The 16834-nt window shown below is 39.1% G+C and overlaps 1 protein-coding gene across 2 annotated transcripts in view; it reads right to left on the bottom strand.

Moving 5' to 3' along the window:
* MED13L (mediator complex subunit 13L) overlaps window positions 1–16834 on the bottom strand; it is a 364465-nt gene that overhangs the window by 157029 nt on the left and 190602 nt on the right. For both annotated transcript variants that reach the window (XM_039504873.1, XM_039504874.1), the window contains exon 4: window positions 13774–13857. In XM_039504873.1, coding sequence (XP_039360807.1) covers window positions 13774–13857 — 84 coding nt within the window. The remainder of the gene's footprint in view (window positions 1–13773; window positions 13858–16834) is intronic.

Here is a 16834-nt window from a genome sequence, read left to right as displayed (position 1 = left end):
TGGCAGGGATTAAAATAAGCATTTCTTCTGATTTAAAATGACTGTTTTTAAAGTTACATTAATTTTCTCTCTCCCAGTCCTTTTTCCCATAATTGGCCTGCATTAGACAAACATAAAAATCCAGATCATGTCCAAGAAAACACGTTCCTGTAATACTGAAGATTTAGCTCTTTCACATACACCTCTACCCCAATATAACGCTGTCCTCAGGAGCCAAAAAATCTTGCCGTGTTATAGGTAAAACTGTGTTATAGCAAACTTGCTTTGGTCCGCCGGAGCACGCAGTCCCCCGTCCCCGGGAGAGTTGCTTTACCGCGTTATATCCAAATTTGTGTTATATCGGGTTGCATTATATCAGAGTAGAGGTGTAGTTGTACTTTTAATGAACTTTCAAAATTAAATGATCTTACAATTTTAAGTGGCTAATCACTTTTGTTCACTCCTTTTGTTCAAGGAAATGTCAACAGTTTTTTGCAGCTCCTGTCTCACATTTCACATTGGTCACTTTTAAAAAGTCAATATTTGCCAACAGTTGCCAACCTGTGCTACCAGCTCTATCAAAATATTTCCCTATACTTGAACTAGGAAGTAACTGCTATCTCAAGTACTGTGGAGTGATAATCTGATAAACACTGACTTTTCAATGGTGGCCACTATCTATGAAGAAATAGAAATTGTGATCCACTGAATGGCCTTCTACATCTCTGTACAGAATTTGTAATTGATAAAATACTTCCTTTCTTCATAAATGACAAACAGAAGAACCAATTATTCTACAGATTTTTCCCCATCTCTTTCAGTTTCTCTGTCTTCTCTACTATCTTCTGACCTCAGACAATACTTCTATGACAGCCCAGAATTGAACCATAAAATACTTAACCTTGGGTCCTCTTCCATAAAGTATCCACCAGGCTGTGTTACACACCCTCCCTTTTGTTCCCTTTTAGAGGAACAAATTAGAGCTCTCAATTAATCGCAGTTAACTCAAGCAATTAACTCAAAACAAATTAACTCGATTAAAAAAATTAATTGTGATTAATTGTAGTTTTAATCATATTGTTAAACTAATAGGATACCAACTTAAATTTATAATATTTTTTCCAAATATATTGATTTAAGTTACAACACCGAATACGAAGTGTACAGTGCTCACTCTATATTATTTTTATTACAAATATTTGCACTGTAAAAAAGATAAAAGAAAATAAAAAGTATTTTTCAATTCACCTCATACAAGTACTGTAGTGCAATCTCTTTATTGTGAAAATGTTATATACAACTTACAAATGTGGATTTGTAGGCTCTAAAGCAGGGATCGGCAACCTTTCAGAAGGGGTGTGCCGAGTCTTCATTTATTCATTCTAATTTAAGGTTTCGTGTACCAGTAATACATATTAATGTTTTTAGAAGGTCTCTTTCTGTAAGTCTATAAATACATAACTAAACTATTGTTGTATGTAAAGTAAATAAGGTTTTTCAAATGTTTAAAATGTTTAATTTAAAATTAAATTAAAATGCAGGACCCGGGCAGTGTGAGTGGCACTGAAAGTCAGCTCGCGTGCTGCCTTTGGCATGCGTGCCATAGGTTGCCTACCCCGCTCTAAAGTTTTACATTCTTTTGGAGTGCAGTTATGTAAAAACAAATAAGTCTACGTTTGTACGTCGCACTTTCACAATAGATTGCACTACAGTACTTGTAAGTGGTGAACTGAAAAAATACTATTTCTTTTGTTTATCTTTTGTACAGTGTAAATATTTGTAACCAAAAATAATAATATAAAGTGAGTACTGTACACTTTGTATTCTGTGTTGACTGCTTGCATCCGAAGAAGTGGGTATTCACCCACGAAAGCTCATGCTGCAAAACATCTGTTAGTCTATAAGGTGCCACAGGATTCTTTGCTGCTTCTACAGAACCAGACTAACACGGCTACCCCTCTGATACTTGTGTTGTAACTGAAATCAATATAAAATAAAAGCTGTGTTATCCGGCACTTTACCAACCGGAAAGCCCTAGAAACCGGCATTTATTTACTTATTACAGTGCATGCATTTTGAGGGTACGTGGGATTCCCCCAAACAGTGTATGCACTGAGAATGACCATCAGAGATGGTGATGGCGTCTCTGAACATTGTGCATCTCTTGAAACCTGGTGAACCAGGCATTTTTAGGGTCACTAACTCTGAGGTAAAGACATTTGGGGGCGAGAGAGGTAAGGTACTAATGAAAACTTATCTAAATAAGCAAAAAACTAGCTGCTACAACTTTGTCTAAGGAAAAGGCTATGAAGATGCAAAACGTAGTGGGACTGCTAGACTCAGTTTCAAGTCGGGGATGGCAGAGAAGGAACTGGGGAGTCTGAGCCACGCATGCGCTGCTGAAGCACTGGTGACATGCAAGGCAGGCACCATGCAGGCACTGCTGCGAAAATCTCTGATTTTCCACCTTGACCTGGAGTGGAGCACCCACAGGGACATCTCTCGAAGGAGGAGGATGGTGGTCAGAGATAGGGGAAAAGGGAGAATATAACACATCGTGTGGATAGGCCTCTTGCCACGCGCCGTAAGATATTGCACACAGGGCATCTCACCTTTATTATTTGCACATAATTAAACAATTCTCTAGAAATCCTGAGTGTTTTTCAATGGGAGTGTCAAATTTTAAGGTTTTGTGTTTTTTTTTTAAACTTAGGTTACTGGGTCTAAGAAGTGAGCCCTTACATTTCAAGGAGCTGGAATAATCTCAACAGTGACTAGCAAACCTTTTATGTTTGGTAGAATACTTAATTCTGTAAGGAAAGCTCAGCCCACCTTTGTTGGAAGCTGCTAGTGATCCAATATCTTAGGCCAAATGTACATATAAACTCATCCGAAAAAGGGGTCGGTGGTGGTACCTAATCAATGATGAAAAGAATCCTTCAAACTATTTTGTTGAGTTTATAATTGGATTCCCTTAACTCAAGCACAGTGATGCTTTTAACTGGAGTTGGCTGAGCTGCCACCCAGTATAGGCTCAGCTCAAGTTAGCACAACTCCTCAGTTGCTAAGACAATCACCCTGTGCTGCTAACAAAATAATTCTGTGGTGCTTTCGTGATGTTCCATAGTGTGGCCTCTCTCACTTTAGCTAGGAAGAGTTAATTGGAGAGTAGAAAACCCAAGTTAACTCTGCAGTAAAGTCAGACTTTGAGATGGAAGGGTTAAGCTCAACACATACCTGTACCAACAGAAATTACTGGCAAAACTGGCTATAAAAAAAAACTTTATCTCTAGGCGGCAGGGAAGGCAGAGTGAGATAGAAAGAGATCAGTTAATATGGTGAATAATGATAAAAACCTACATAGAGGACAGACACAGAGTGGATTTAAAGTAAAGGGACAGTCCTTAAAGACCAGGAGTTGTATGCCTTGATCCATACTGAATAAAAGTAATAATGAAGATTTGGAATTTGTGCATAGTGGTAGGTTTACATTCATTATTATTAATCATACACGTAAAACATTGTAGAAAGAAATCGATAAGCCACCTTAACTCATCACTGAAATGCAGTCACCTCTGAGATGAAAAGTGTCAGCTAGTTAAATAGCTTACAGAAATAAAGTATAATAGTTTTAGGACAGGAAATAAAGAATATAGTTTTCACCCAGAACAGCAGGAGTAGTTTATGTAAACAAAATGTAACTACCCAATTTGAAATTTAACCAGCATACCAGAATTTACATTTCTACTCTTCCTCCCAAAAAATGCCCAGGCATTTTTAACAGTATAAGTAATCAGGAACTCTGTTCCCAACCTCATCTAAAATGAGGCCAAGTATCCTCCAGGACTATGTTGGGAAATAGATTCAATACTGATACACTGGGAAAAGTAACACCTCATGAATCATAGACATCACTTATGTAAGCATCTAGATGTTCCTTGGAGGATTCCTATTCATGATTGTTCCCAAAAAACCATGGGGTGGAGGAACAATTTCCAAAGATACACAAATAGAAGCGGTTCTTAAGGTTTTTGAAATCTTAATGATTTTGGCATTTGTCAAAACCCCTATTTTGATGTTCGCAAAACAATACATATAACCAACAGCCAAACCTGGCCTATCCAAGTACTGCCCCAGCTCAGCTCCCTTTGATGAAATCTCACAGGATTACAGCAAAATGTGGTATGTCTGCAGGCATATATATTAAGACAATTAAGACACAGAATATATGTAATAAGATTCCAGATATGTCACTCTGGGTATGTCTACACTGCAATTAAAAACCAGCAGCTGGCCCATGCCAGCTAACTCAGGCTCACGGGGCTCAGGCTATGGGGCTGTTCAGTTACGGTGTAGATGGTCGGGCTGCAGTCCAAGCTCTGGGACCCATCCACTTTGCAGCCCAAGTGTCTACACAGCAATTAAACAGCCCCTTAGTCCAAGCCCCACGAGCCTGAGTCAGCTGGCACAGGCCAAACAAGGGTGTCTTACTGCAGAGTAGACATATCCTCTGAGTGTCACTCTGAAGTCTAAATGTCTGAGTCAGTGGGAAGCAATGGAAGCAGCTAGCTATAGGCATGGCTCGGCTCTTTTTGTTCAGAATATCACCAGGTTCAATCATCAGTAGGTTACGAAGTCTATTACTACCCAATTTAAGTTCTGAGCCATTTATGGTTTACATCCGTGCAGGGTACAGGTACAGTAAGATAAGTATCTACACCATACCAAGAGTTCTAGATCATTGTGATGTGAAAGATAACTCAACCAATAACCTTCCTTACTCTAGAGCTAATTTGCATGTAACAATTTCCTTGGTTGTACGAGGGAGACTTGGACTGATAGTGGATTACTTGGCCCAAATGCCACACACGTGCACCCAACTGCTACCTACACAAATCTAAACAAATACATAAATCTCCCAACAAAACACCCCAACACAAATCAGCACAAACAGAATACCCAATAACCCAAATACATATAATCCCTCAGCACAGCACACATCCCTCATTCGCCTAAAGCACAAATCCATATAACTCTCCCAGCACAACACAACCCACACACAAATCAAAACAACTACCCACACAATAACCCCAATCATCACTCTAGAATCTCAAATGTTTGTTGAGTCAGTATGAAGTGGTGGAAACAGCTATGGACATGGCTGAGGGCTTTTTTTGTTTAGATTATTACCCATTTCAATCATTACTTGAATTCACTGTCTTGTTACCATCCAATTTTTAAACTCTCAGCCATTTTTGCCTTTTTTTTACACAAAACTTTAGGAATTACACCCATGTGACAGCAAGGGCTTTCAGCTATTGGTATCTCATAAAGATACATTCCATATGCCCTCAACAGTTTTGATGTCTTTTCTATATTTTATTAAAGGCACATAGGCTGCCACAGTTAACTGCAAATGGTAATGGCAGTTCCCCTTATAAAGTGTTTTATGGGGACTGTAGCCACAACTACCAACTCAGGAGTTTTCTGATGTCTGTGTATTTTTAAGCAACATCAAAACAGTTTAACTACTTAAATAGCTGCTTAGTGTGTACAATAATTTGCCAAATTTATAAAGTGCCAAGAAAATAAATATTTCATTTTACTTGTCTACAGTAAAACTTTGCAGTGACAATTGATTCTTTAATATTTGATAAATATTTGGCCAACTCTTAGTTATCTGATGTGTCAGATATCTGAACTGTTCTTTCAACTGAAGTTATAAACTCCTTGGGAACTGGACTGTAACTGCCTCTATGTTTTTTACAGCACTAAAACCAGTCATTACATTTAACATATTATAAAATAGGATTTTTTTTAAAATCACATTTTAAATAATTTTTCAAAACACTAGAATTTCTAAAAAAGCTGGGGGAGAGCTATCAAGCTGCCAGTATTTAGAAAATAAATTCAATTAAATATTTAACAACAGAAAAAAAGGGTACACATAACAGTACACTATAATGCACACCATATTACTTAGATACAAGACATCACCGATAGCATAATATTTTCCTATAATGATTAGCTTTATACCAGGACGGTAAGGCAAAACAGGATTGCTGAATTACAACCACGACCAATGAGATGATTCTGAGAAAACGGGGCAATTAAGCCCATTCTATGGATGTAAATTATATTATTGCAGATAATATTAAAATTTCAATGGGTTTGGTAGTACGCTCCACTAGAAGCCATATTACAGATAAACAAAGCGATAATATATGCACACTTACACTTTCAAACATAGAAACTAATAGGGCAGAGAAAAATGTTTATGTAATATGCAAATTTATACTGAATTCCACATACAGTAATACTTTATTATTTATGAAATTCTGTGTGCACAACTCAATTCAAAACTGTTACAATTCCAAATTCATCACCTTTAGGATACTTTTGAAAGTATTTCTTTCCATATACTTTGCTAAAACTGGGGGGAGAAGGGAAATGACAACTTGTTTTCGGGGGGGTGTGTGTGTGTGTGTGTGTGTGTGTGTGTGTGTGTGTGTGTGTGTGTGTGTGTGTGTGTGTGTGTGTGTGTGTGTGTGCTTTTGAAAATATTGTACAAAATAAAAAATATATTCTAACAAATACTAAAAAAAAACCCCAATGTTTAAACTGACCAATATATGGAGGACAAATCATAAAACAGACTGCATCGGAAGAAGTGAGCTATAGCTCACGAAAGCTCATGCTAAAATAAATTTGTTAGTCTTTAAGGTGCCACAAGTACTCCTGTTCTTTTTGCACACAGAACATTTGTCTAGCTAAGGCCATGTCCACATGAGAAGGTTTTTTCAGTAAAATCAAAAGTATGAATTTAAACTGATATAAGGCCTTGGTCTACACACAAAAAAATGTGTTCAATATAACCTATGGTGCAAACTTAAACCTATGTGGTTAGAATGGTATAACCGCCTATTCAGATACTCTTATTCCAGTGTAAAGAGTGGTGATGAGCGGGTTTGTTTCTGCTTTGTTTTGTTTATATCTCTTGGGAAGGGGCTTAAATTACACTGAAAAAGGCCACTCTTATAGCAGAATAAGAGTGTTAACATGGGAGGTTATACCGGTATAACCAATAAAACTTTGCCATGCAGACAAGGCCTGTCTTATAAAAAAGAAAAACCTTTAGACTCTTCCAGGTTCCCTTTTATGAAGGAGGTGAATAAAGATAAGCAACAGACTCATTTTTTCACACTAACCCAGGAAACAGATTCTGTAACAAAGCTTGTCTGAAGTTAATATTTTTATCTATCTATCTATATAACTCTATGGATGTCTCCCCCGTCTCCTCTCCACCCCTGCCTGCCCCGTCCTTCCCCCATGCTCCTGTGTATAAAAAATGAGAATGTAAGTAATATTTAACAAATGTATACTATATATCTATTACAATAAATACTAATATTACTACTAATTATAATGGTAGCCCTAGAGAACCAAAAGATTCTGCATTTCTGAAACTCTAATGTGTGGTGGCTGGGAAGTATCCAAAATAAGAGAGGGTGCTGTTATAAGCAATTAAGAAACCATCCTCTACCCCTCTGCACCTGAACATTATTTCTGACATTCCTTACACCTCTAAAAGATAATTTCTGATCTCCCAAATAAATTCAGTCAATCAGCTGAATAATTTGAGATACTTCCTCCTCCTGAATAAATTCTGCTTTCCACCCTGCCCCAAATAGGTCCTCTGCTATAACATCTTCCACTGTTCCCATGGCTCGTCCTGAAAATACGCAGACAATTCCCCTTTGCTTATCTGCTCCTTTTCCCTCCCTCACAAGGTCATAGATGTCCTTTGCTCTCCTTTTTATTTTCTTCAACAGATCACGAGCTCCCATGCACTTCCTTTCACCCCTCCTCACCAGTTCACAAACCCCCCATCCTTTCCCTTTCACACCATTCACAAGGTCAGAGGCCTCTATCTCCTCTCTTTTTAATCCCACCTTATTACAAATTCACAGCCCCCCATTTACTGTCTCCTTGAAATCACCCACTAGCCACATTCTCATACCCTCGCGCGCTCTCACTCACACACACACACACACCTGCTGTCTCATCATATACACACACACACACACACACACACCCCCCTACCTACTGCTGATTCCAGAGGTGGAGCTCTACACATAACATTTAAGTCAACCTAACTACATTGCTCAGGGCAGTAAAAAAAGTTTATCCTTAGCAACGTTTGGAGGTCGACCTAACTCCTGCTTTAGCTGCAGCTAGATCAACAGAATTTTTCCATCAATCTAGCTGCCAACTCTTGGAGGTAGAAAAAATCCCTTCTGTCGATGTGGGAAGCATCTACACTACAGTGGCACAGCTGCAATGATGAAACTGTGTCACTGTATTGTGGACATACCTTAAACATTGCTAGGACTCTTTGGACTTCCCTGATTCTGCCCCAAAGAGAACTGAAAAAGCATGTGCAGCCCTCAGAGTACTTTCTCCTTTCTCCTTGGGGCTACACCTGCATCAGCTGATCTCCTCCCTGGCTGCATTCTATGGCCTTGTCTTCACAGGGAAAAAAGTGTGTTTTTAACATGCATTAGCTCCTCCCTGCCCTAAACTCTACATTGACCCGCTAACACACATTAAAACTACAACTTGCCTTAACTAACATTTATTAAAATTCTAGTGTAGACAACACATGCTAGCTAATACATGTTAAAAACACATCTTTTTCCTTGTGAGGACATGGTCTATGGTGTTGCTCTGCTGAAATGACTGGACCCTGCCAGTTGGCTCCCTCCCTCCCTCCGATGCACTCCATTCATTTATCTAAGATAGAATTTTTTAAAAAAGTTTGTAGCCTGGAACAAACAGGAGTATCCACACTAGCCAAATGCTTAACTTCACTTGAGTTGATTGGCAATCAATTAATTTACTCGGGAGGTAGAAAACTCTTGTCTTCTAGACATAATATATGCAGTACTGAAAGGCCAGAATCTGCCAGGGACCCTGTATAATTAAGGTGGCATACTGACATAAAACAACTGTCCAAAAATACCTGTACATTCATAAAGACCGATTGTAACAACTTACTTGTATATTTATGGGCAAATATTTATCACAATAATGACCATTCTTTTCTTCTGGGCAGGGACCTAATCTTCACACCTGTCTATAAAGTTGTCAGTAAAATGTTGGCATTATACAAATAATAAAAAATAATAATTCAATATAATTTCAGTTCATATTATTTTTCCTGTGACATGCTCCAGAGTTTGAAAGTATGCATATTTCTATATGTACGTGTATAACTGTGTGCATAGTATGTAAATACATACATATACACACATTGATTTACTTACTGTAATAGTGCATAAATGTTATATACATGTATAAGACTAACAGTACTGACAACAGCTAACCATAGGATCAGTTCATAGATTCCCAGTCCAGAAAGAACCATTGTGAACATCAAGTCTGACCTCCTCAATAATACAGGCCACAGAACCTCCCCAAAATAATTCCTAGGGTATCGTTGAGAAAAACATCCAGTCTTGATTTAAAAATTGCCAGTGATGGAGAATCCACTACAACCCTTGGTAAATTGTTCCAATCATCAATTACTCTCTCTGTTTAAAACAGTCTGAATTTGTCAAGCCTCAACTTCCAGTCACTGGTTTCCCATATACCTTTCTCTGACAGATTATAGAGTACTGTGGAGTGATAATCTGACCCTTGGCCTACATTATTTGTTCCTAGACATATATATTTACATGTAATCATTTTCAAAGGCATATTATTTGCTTGCACAGTTTACTAAGTGATCCAGATCACTCTGAATTAACGACCTGTCCTCTTCATTATTTAATAGTCCCCTCAATTTTTGTGTTATCTGCAGACTTTATCAGTGATGATTTTATATTTTCTTCTAGGTCATTCAGAAAAATAATAAATAGTATAGGGGCAAGAACCAATCCCTCCAGGGCCTCACTAGAAACACATCCCTCAATAATGATTCCCCATTTACAATTAAATTTTGAGACCAATCAATTAGACAGCTTTTAATCCATTTAATGTGTGCTATGTTAATTTTATACCATTCTAGTTTTTTAATCAAAATGTCATGTGATACCAAGTCAAATGCCTTACTGAAGGCTAAGTACCATTATTCATTCATAAGCCAATTTTTTTTTTTTTTAAGTAAAAAAGGGAAGCACCAGAGAAGGGGGTTGGCTTATGAACGGGTATGGAGAGGGAGAGGTGGGATACAAACCCTCCCCACAACAGAGGGAAGAAGGAGAAGCAGCACAGCCAGAAGGGAAGAGGCAGGGCCCAAGTCTCTCCGCTTCTGGCCACACTGCTCTCCCACCAGCCTCTGAAGTAGTTGCATCTCCGGGGCTGGCAGGCTGCACACATGCCGCTCGGCCCCGCCCCCCAGAGCAGGCTGTGGCTGTGCCACCCGGGTGCCGGAGCACACTGCAGCCATGCCGCCCGGCCCAGTTCGCTGGAGCATGCTGCGGCCGCACCACCCAGTCTGGCCCGCTGGAGCAGGCTGTGGACGCGCTGCCCAGCCTGCCAGAGCAGCTCCAGCCATGCCAGAGACATCCTCCCCTGGCCCTCCCCAGATAAGGTGGGAAAGGATGGGATGGGGAGAGTGCGGGGGTCTCGGGCTAGGGGTGGGGTCATGTGGAGGGTAGTCACAGGGGTTACTCTCCTGACCCCCAGCTTCTCTCCGCCAAAAAATTTCCCCACCAGTTGCTGTCCCGAACCATCAGGGTAAGCAGTTGGCACACTTTGTTTACTTAGGTTTACCTCCGTGCCTGCAGACTCTCGAGGTAAAGAAACCATCTCGGCCCACCAGCGGCTTATCCTCATGGCCCAGGAGCCAAAGTTTGCTGACCCCTGAATTATAGGGTCGGCTTATGAACGGGTCATAAAAAATTTCAATTTTTACTTATCAATCTTGGGGGGGGGGGGGTCATCTTATAAATGAACTGGCTTATGATCGAGTATATATGGTATGTTAAATCAACACTATTACCTTTATCAACCAAGAAAGATATCAAGTTGGTTTGACAGGATCTATTTCCAGAAACCCACGTTGATTGGCATTAATTATATTACTGTCCTTTAATTCTTTATTAATTGAGTCCCACATCAGCCACTCCATTATCTTACCCGGGATCGATGTCAGACTGACAGGCCTATAATTACCCACGTCATCCCATTTACCCTTTTAAAATATTGGCACAGCATTAGCTTTTTTATAGAACCATATATATGTAGGGCTGGAAAGGACTTCAAGAAGCCACCAAGTCCAGCCTCCCTGTACAAACCTAAACTTAAACCCCGACCATCCCTGACAGTTGTTTTCTTCTAACGGTTCTTAAAAACCTACAACAGGGATTCCACAACCTCCTTTGGAAGCCTATTCCCAAACTTATCTACCCTTAGAGTTAGAAAGCTTTTTCCTAATATCTAACCTAAATCTCCTAATCTAAACAATTGATCACAGTCCTCTTTATAACAGCCCATAACATATCTGAAGACTGTTATCCTCATAAGTCCTCTTTTCTCAAAACTAAAGATTTCCAGTTTTTTTAACCTTTCCTCATAAGTCAGATTTTCTACTGTGCCCAGAACTGGAATGGAAAGAGTGTTATCATATGATATGACTACATCATCTGTTTTTCCCCCAAATACAGAACAAAAATATTTATTTGCCTGTATGTGCCTTTTCTGCATTATTATTGATAATTCTACCGTTTACATCTAGTAATGGACCAATACCACTGTTAAGATTCTTTTTACTCCTAATATTCTTTAAAATCTTCTTATTGTCCTTAACTCTGCTGGCAATAGATTTTTCCTTGTGTCCCAATGCTTCCCTTATCAATTTTCTACATTTCCTAGCGTCTGTTTTATATTCATCACTATCAACTTCCCCTTCCTTCCATTTGTTAAATCACATCAGCTTTTAACCAACACAGCCTTCTTCCTTGATTTTGGCTTTTTAGGGCATATAATAAAGTGTACTTAATTGGGAATTGTTTATCACTCACATTTTATGATTACATTCTTTATCCCAGCTGATTTGGCTCATAATTGTTTTCAGCTTTCTGAAAGTGGTCATGATCACTTGTTTCTAAGCTACCATACATTTTTAGTTCTGTGATGCAATATTTATGAGGTTTTTTTTAGTGTTGGCACCATAAGACTTCTAGCATATGTCACTCAAATTAATGTCCCTCATAATCACACAGCTCTGTTTTCCTACACATTATAGATAGGTGCATAAGAAGGCAGCCATCCTGTTCCCTAGTGTGATTTATTGGTATCTAACAGCCACCACCTAATACTCCATATTGTGCTTTATGAGTTAGGACATTGGTCCATAAGCATTCAAGATCATTTTCCTCCAAGTTCTCAGTGACTCACAAACAGATAATGTCATTTTGACATAGAGTGCCCTTCCCTTCCCTTTTCCCCTTCCCTTTTCCCCACTCAATTATTCTTAAACAGGTTATAACCATTGATTGGAATGTTAAAATAAATGGTTATAACCTGTTTAGGAAGCATCGAGTAGGGAAAAAGGGAAGGGGGAATGGCACTCTATGTCAAAAATGGCATTACCTGTGAATCATCCCACCAGGTTTCAGTAATACCAACTAGACTGAAATTCATGCTCAGAAATGAGTGAACCCTCCTATTCCTCTTGTCACCCAGACTCCTAACATTGGCATATAGGTAATTAAGGGTTAATAGGCTTCATGCTACTGACACCCCACTCAGAGTGCCAGTGCACCTCAATCCTGATTTAAAACACTTTCCATTCTAATTCTGATTCAGTTTTGATCAGAGACTGCTAGCTGTGCCAGATGCTTTAGTGATGTGGATCGATGCTCACCAGGAAATAGCATGAGACTGTCAAGTACATTTCATTTGTGCACTAAGTGAGAATTTTAAATTTGGTTCTCCAGAGGTGAAATGCTCATACATTAATCCACTAAATAACAAATAATGCTAATACTGTGCTTCTCTCTGTTCAGAGAGAAATTCACAAGCCAGAACAAAATGTTTTCAATTTAGGAAAGTAGATAAATACATCTTTAATTATTGTGCTAATCTTACAAGATGGTACAAAACACTATTGTTTTAGGCTACCGTGTTAACACACTGTCCTTTGCAAAAACAACCAGCTGCAATAATATGCTGTAATCAGAATGTAAAAGATCACTGGTTGGAAAGCAATAGTGTAAGAGGGTAAAATACCTCAAACAAACTAACAAAACAAATATATCATGTGCAACAAATTAATCCTATAGGTCTGGTAAAGCCTTGCCAAGTGGCTTGTGCATGTAAATCACGTGAAAATCAAATCTTGAAGTAGTTACAAAAGCTACAATTCTTCAAAGCAGATACACTTAAAAATCTATACCTTATTTCACACCACTGTAATTTTGGGATTAGAGTAAATCTTTGGAAACAATACCTGTTCATGGCTATCTAAAATCTACTTTATAACAGGCACCAAAACACAGACACAGTTCAAAGCCAGGGAAAATCTGTGGAAATGAAAGATTATATAAACATCACTTTCCAGCCCAAATTAGCAAAACTAACATGATCTCAACATCTACTGAAATATCGCCATGCATTACTGCAGCTACTTGAAAGAAAAAAGCTTCTTTTACCAAAAAAAGAGATTGCAGGCAGAGCAGAGGGAAGGAACCACAACCTAAAGAAAACGAGCACACTATCAGAACTTGAACAATAACATTGACATTATTCCAGAGACCTCATAGTACTTGCTAAAAGGCATTTCCTTACCTTTTGTTAACAGGCTTCTCATCCTTCTCATAAGGCCTGATGAACCATTTTCCAATTCTTATGAAGTTTTTATCCATCAGGCATCTACAAAATAATTAAAATATCAATTACTTATTACAATTTAAATGTTAATTCAGTAAATTCTTAAGACATTAAATTAAATTCAAGTTCTTAGCATTACCTTCAAAGCTCTCCACAAATCTGCCCCTTCCAATTTACCTGCTTCGGTCTCTACATATCACAATCCACCTGCCATCAGTAATGCCAGTCTTGATTCTGTATTTAACTGCTTCTCCTACACAGTCTTTGCACTTGCTTCTACACTCCCTGAACTGATCCACCATTCTCTACTTCAAGCCTCTCTTGTACCATAATGCTTATAAGAATTAGTCAGTGAATAATGACTAAGTTCATAGAAAGTCAGAGTCAAAGATAGCTGATATTTATAAAAAAAAGTTATATGATTATATCCCTCTCCCACATCCTTTTTACATTACTTCTCTCATTAAACTGTAAACTCTTCAGGGTAGGGACTGTGTCTTCCCACATGTTTAGAATGTGCATATCACAGTGTGAACAATAATGGAATACAAATAAACAGTGATGACATTAATTTACTAATTAATCTGTTTTCCTTCACATGACTCATATTATTATGAATTATGGTTTTGAAACTTATGATGACATATCACTCATGAATTTAAAGCAAATTATACTGTCTACTATACAATATTGTTAGTTGCTAGCAATATTTACATTTCTAACAATATAATAATTACTGTTTTGAGCAATGTACATGGCTGAAACAATGGGTCTCTCTCAACAAGACACACTTTCTTTCCACAATGGCAAGTTTCTTCAGGAATTTTCCTAGTTCCCTGAATTACCTGTTTTTCTCTGCTCACAACAGATGCACACTATCTCCCTACAGAATCCACAGACTATGGCTCTAAAAGCTTAATGCAGGAAGCATGCAGCGCACTCTAACAAATTAGAATAGAGGTCCCCACACTTCTGACCTCCGAACTGCGGAAGCAAAAAAAAAGCCGCCAGGACTGTGTCGCCCCAATAATGGACGTGCTTCCTTCACTGGTGCCTGGAGCCGGACCTGCTGGGAGTCTATGCAGTTTTATTATGCTGTTCAAACATGGTTTGCAGCGGGATAAAACAAAGTGCCTGGACACACTGGCCAAAGGAAACGTGATAGAAATCTGCTATCAATATTTATTTTTAAAGGAAGAAAACATATCTTTCCAGGTGAGATCTGAAAAATGGTTATGCCTTTTCAGAAGAGATCTGTCTAAACACATCTGTTCCTAGCAGAGTTTAAACTATAGTATGGAGAAGGCTTAAGGACAAGAGAAGTTGAAAGAACAAATATGGCCCACCCAACCTCCAAGCAAGAAGCAGATGGGTTTCCCCAATTCACTCCATATCTAACCCAGGTTTTATTTGCTAGATGGAAGATCTGGTCTTATACTCTCCTTCACTTTAAATTTTTCACTAATTTTCTTCTACAACAGTGGCTAAAGAGTACCCAAAGTACACACTACTCCTGGGGGAATTCTGTGGCCCTGCGGGGGCATAGAATTAATATTTTCTGCAGATTTCTTGGCTTCCCCACAGCAAAATGGGGGAGCCAAGAAATCTGTGGGGAACACACACCCCTTTCCCAGAAGCCCGGGAGCATCTGCTGGGAGCAGCGGGCAGCAGGGAGCAGATCACCGCGGGGAGGGAGGCTGGGCATGCCTCCTTGCCTCCCTGGAGAAATGTTACAGGTGTGGGGCTGGGCCAATGCTTCTGTGCGAAAGAGAGAAAGAGAGAGACACACACATTCTGTCCCTCTCGCTCGCTGTTGCAGCATCCTGGATTTAGAGGCGAAGGGCTGTATGACGCAGGCTCTACTATCCCTGAGGCTGAGCAGAAATGTAACAACTAAGAGCATGTCTTTGGTTGTGTAGTTGCAGCACCAGCGCTGGGAGAGCGCTCTCCCAACACTACAAAATAACCCACCTCCACGAGGGGAGTAGCTACCAGCCCTGTCTACACTGCCACATTACAGCGCTGAAACTTGCAGAGCTCAGGGGTGTGTTTTTTCACCCCCCTGAGCGAGAAAGTTGCAGCGAGGTAGACCAGGCCTAAGAAGGCAGGCTGCTAATGTTCCCATTGTTAGTTAATTGTTCCCATTCTTAATCAATTAAAGCTCCTTTACCTTGCCAGAGTGGCATAAAGGAGCCTTATAAATGACAGGTTTCAGAGTGGTAGCCCTGTTAGTCTGTATCAGCAAAAAGAACGAGGAGTAGTTGTGGCATCTTAGAGACTAAGAAATGTATTTGAGCATAAGCTTTCATGGGCTAAAGCTGAATTTTCCACTGCATGCATCCGATGAAGTGGGCTTTAGCCCACGAAAGCTTATGCTCAAATAAATTTGTTAGTCTCTAAGGTACCACAAGTACTACTCCTCCTTTTTGTAAATGACAGTAACCGAATCCTCAGCTAGGAAGGTCTATGTGCTTTCTTGCTTTTTTTCCTGTGCCAGAGAGGCACAATGGGGTTAGATTACAGCTCAGGATCTATTTTACTTATCCATTAAAAAAAATGCAGGACAATGATTAGCAAAACTGTATGACTTTCATGTGTGAAAGTCTGAGCAATTTAAAGTGACATTCTACTTTGCAGAACAACAAACACCAAAATAAAAGTAATGTAATTTTAATGAAAATCCAGGATTATAACTGGAATGCAGGATATTGGTTACCAAGTATTTGTAACTTAATTCTCATGTGTTTAGGAAATGCTGAACAGTTATTGTGATTTTTTTTGCTGTATGGTAGTTTTAAAAAATTACCAAAATAAATGAAAGTGGTGTGATTATACTGCATTATTTTGACAAATAAAATACACAGAATTTTGCAATTTTGGGCACAGAATTCCCCCAGGAGTAACATACTGTCCCTCCAGTGCATGTGTTGGTCCTGCTTTGTGCAGGGAGTTGAACTAGATGACCTCCTGAGGTCTCTTCCAACCCTAATATTCTATTATTCTATCTAACATGGTCTCA

This window comes from Mauremys reevesii, linkage group 18 (genome assembly GCF_016161935.1).
Source record: "Mauremys reevesii isolate NIE-2019 linkage group 18, ASM1616193v1, whole genome shotgun sequence".
In the NCBI taxonomy this organism is placed as follows: Eukaryota; Metazoa; Chordata; order Testudines; family Geoemydidae; genus Mauremys; species Mauremys reevesii.
Note: the sequence above shows the minus strand (reverse complement) of the source record. Positions and strands in the feature narration are given on the sequence as shown.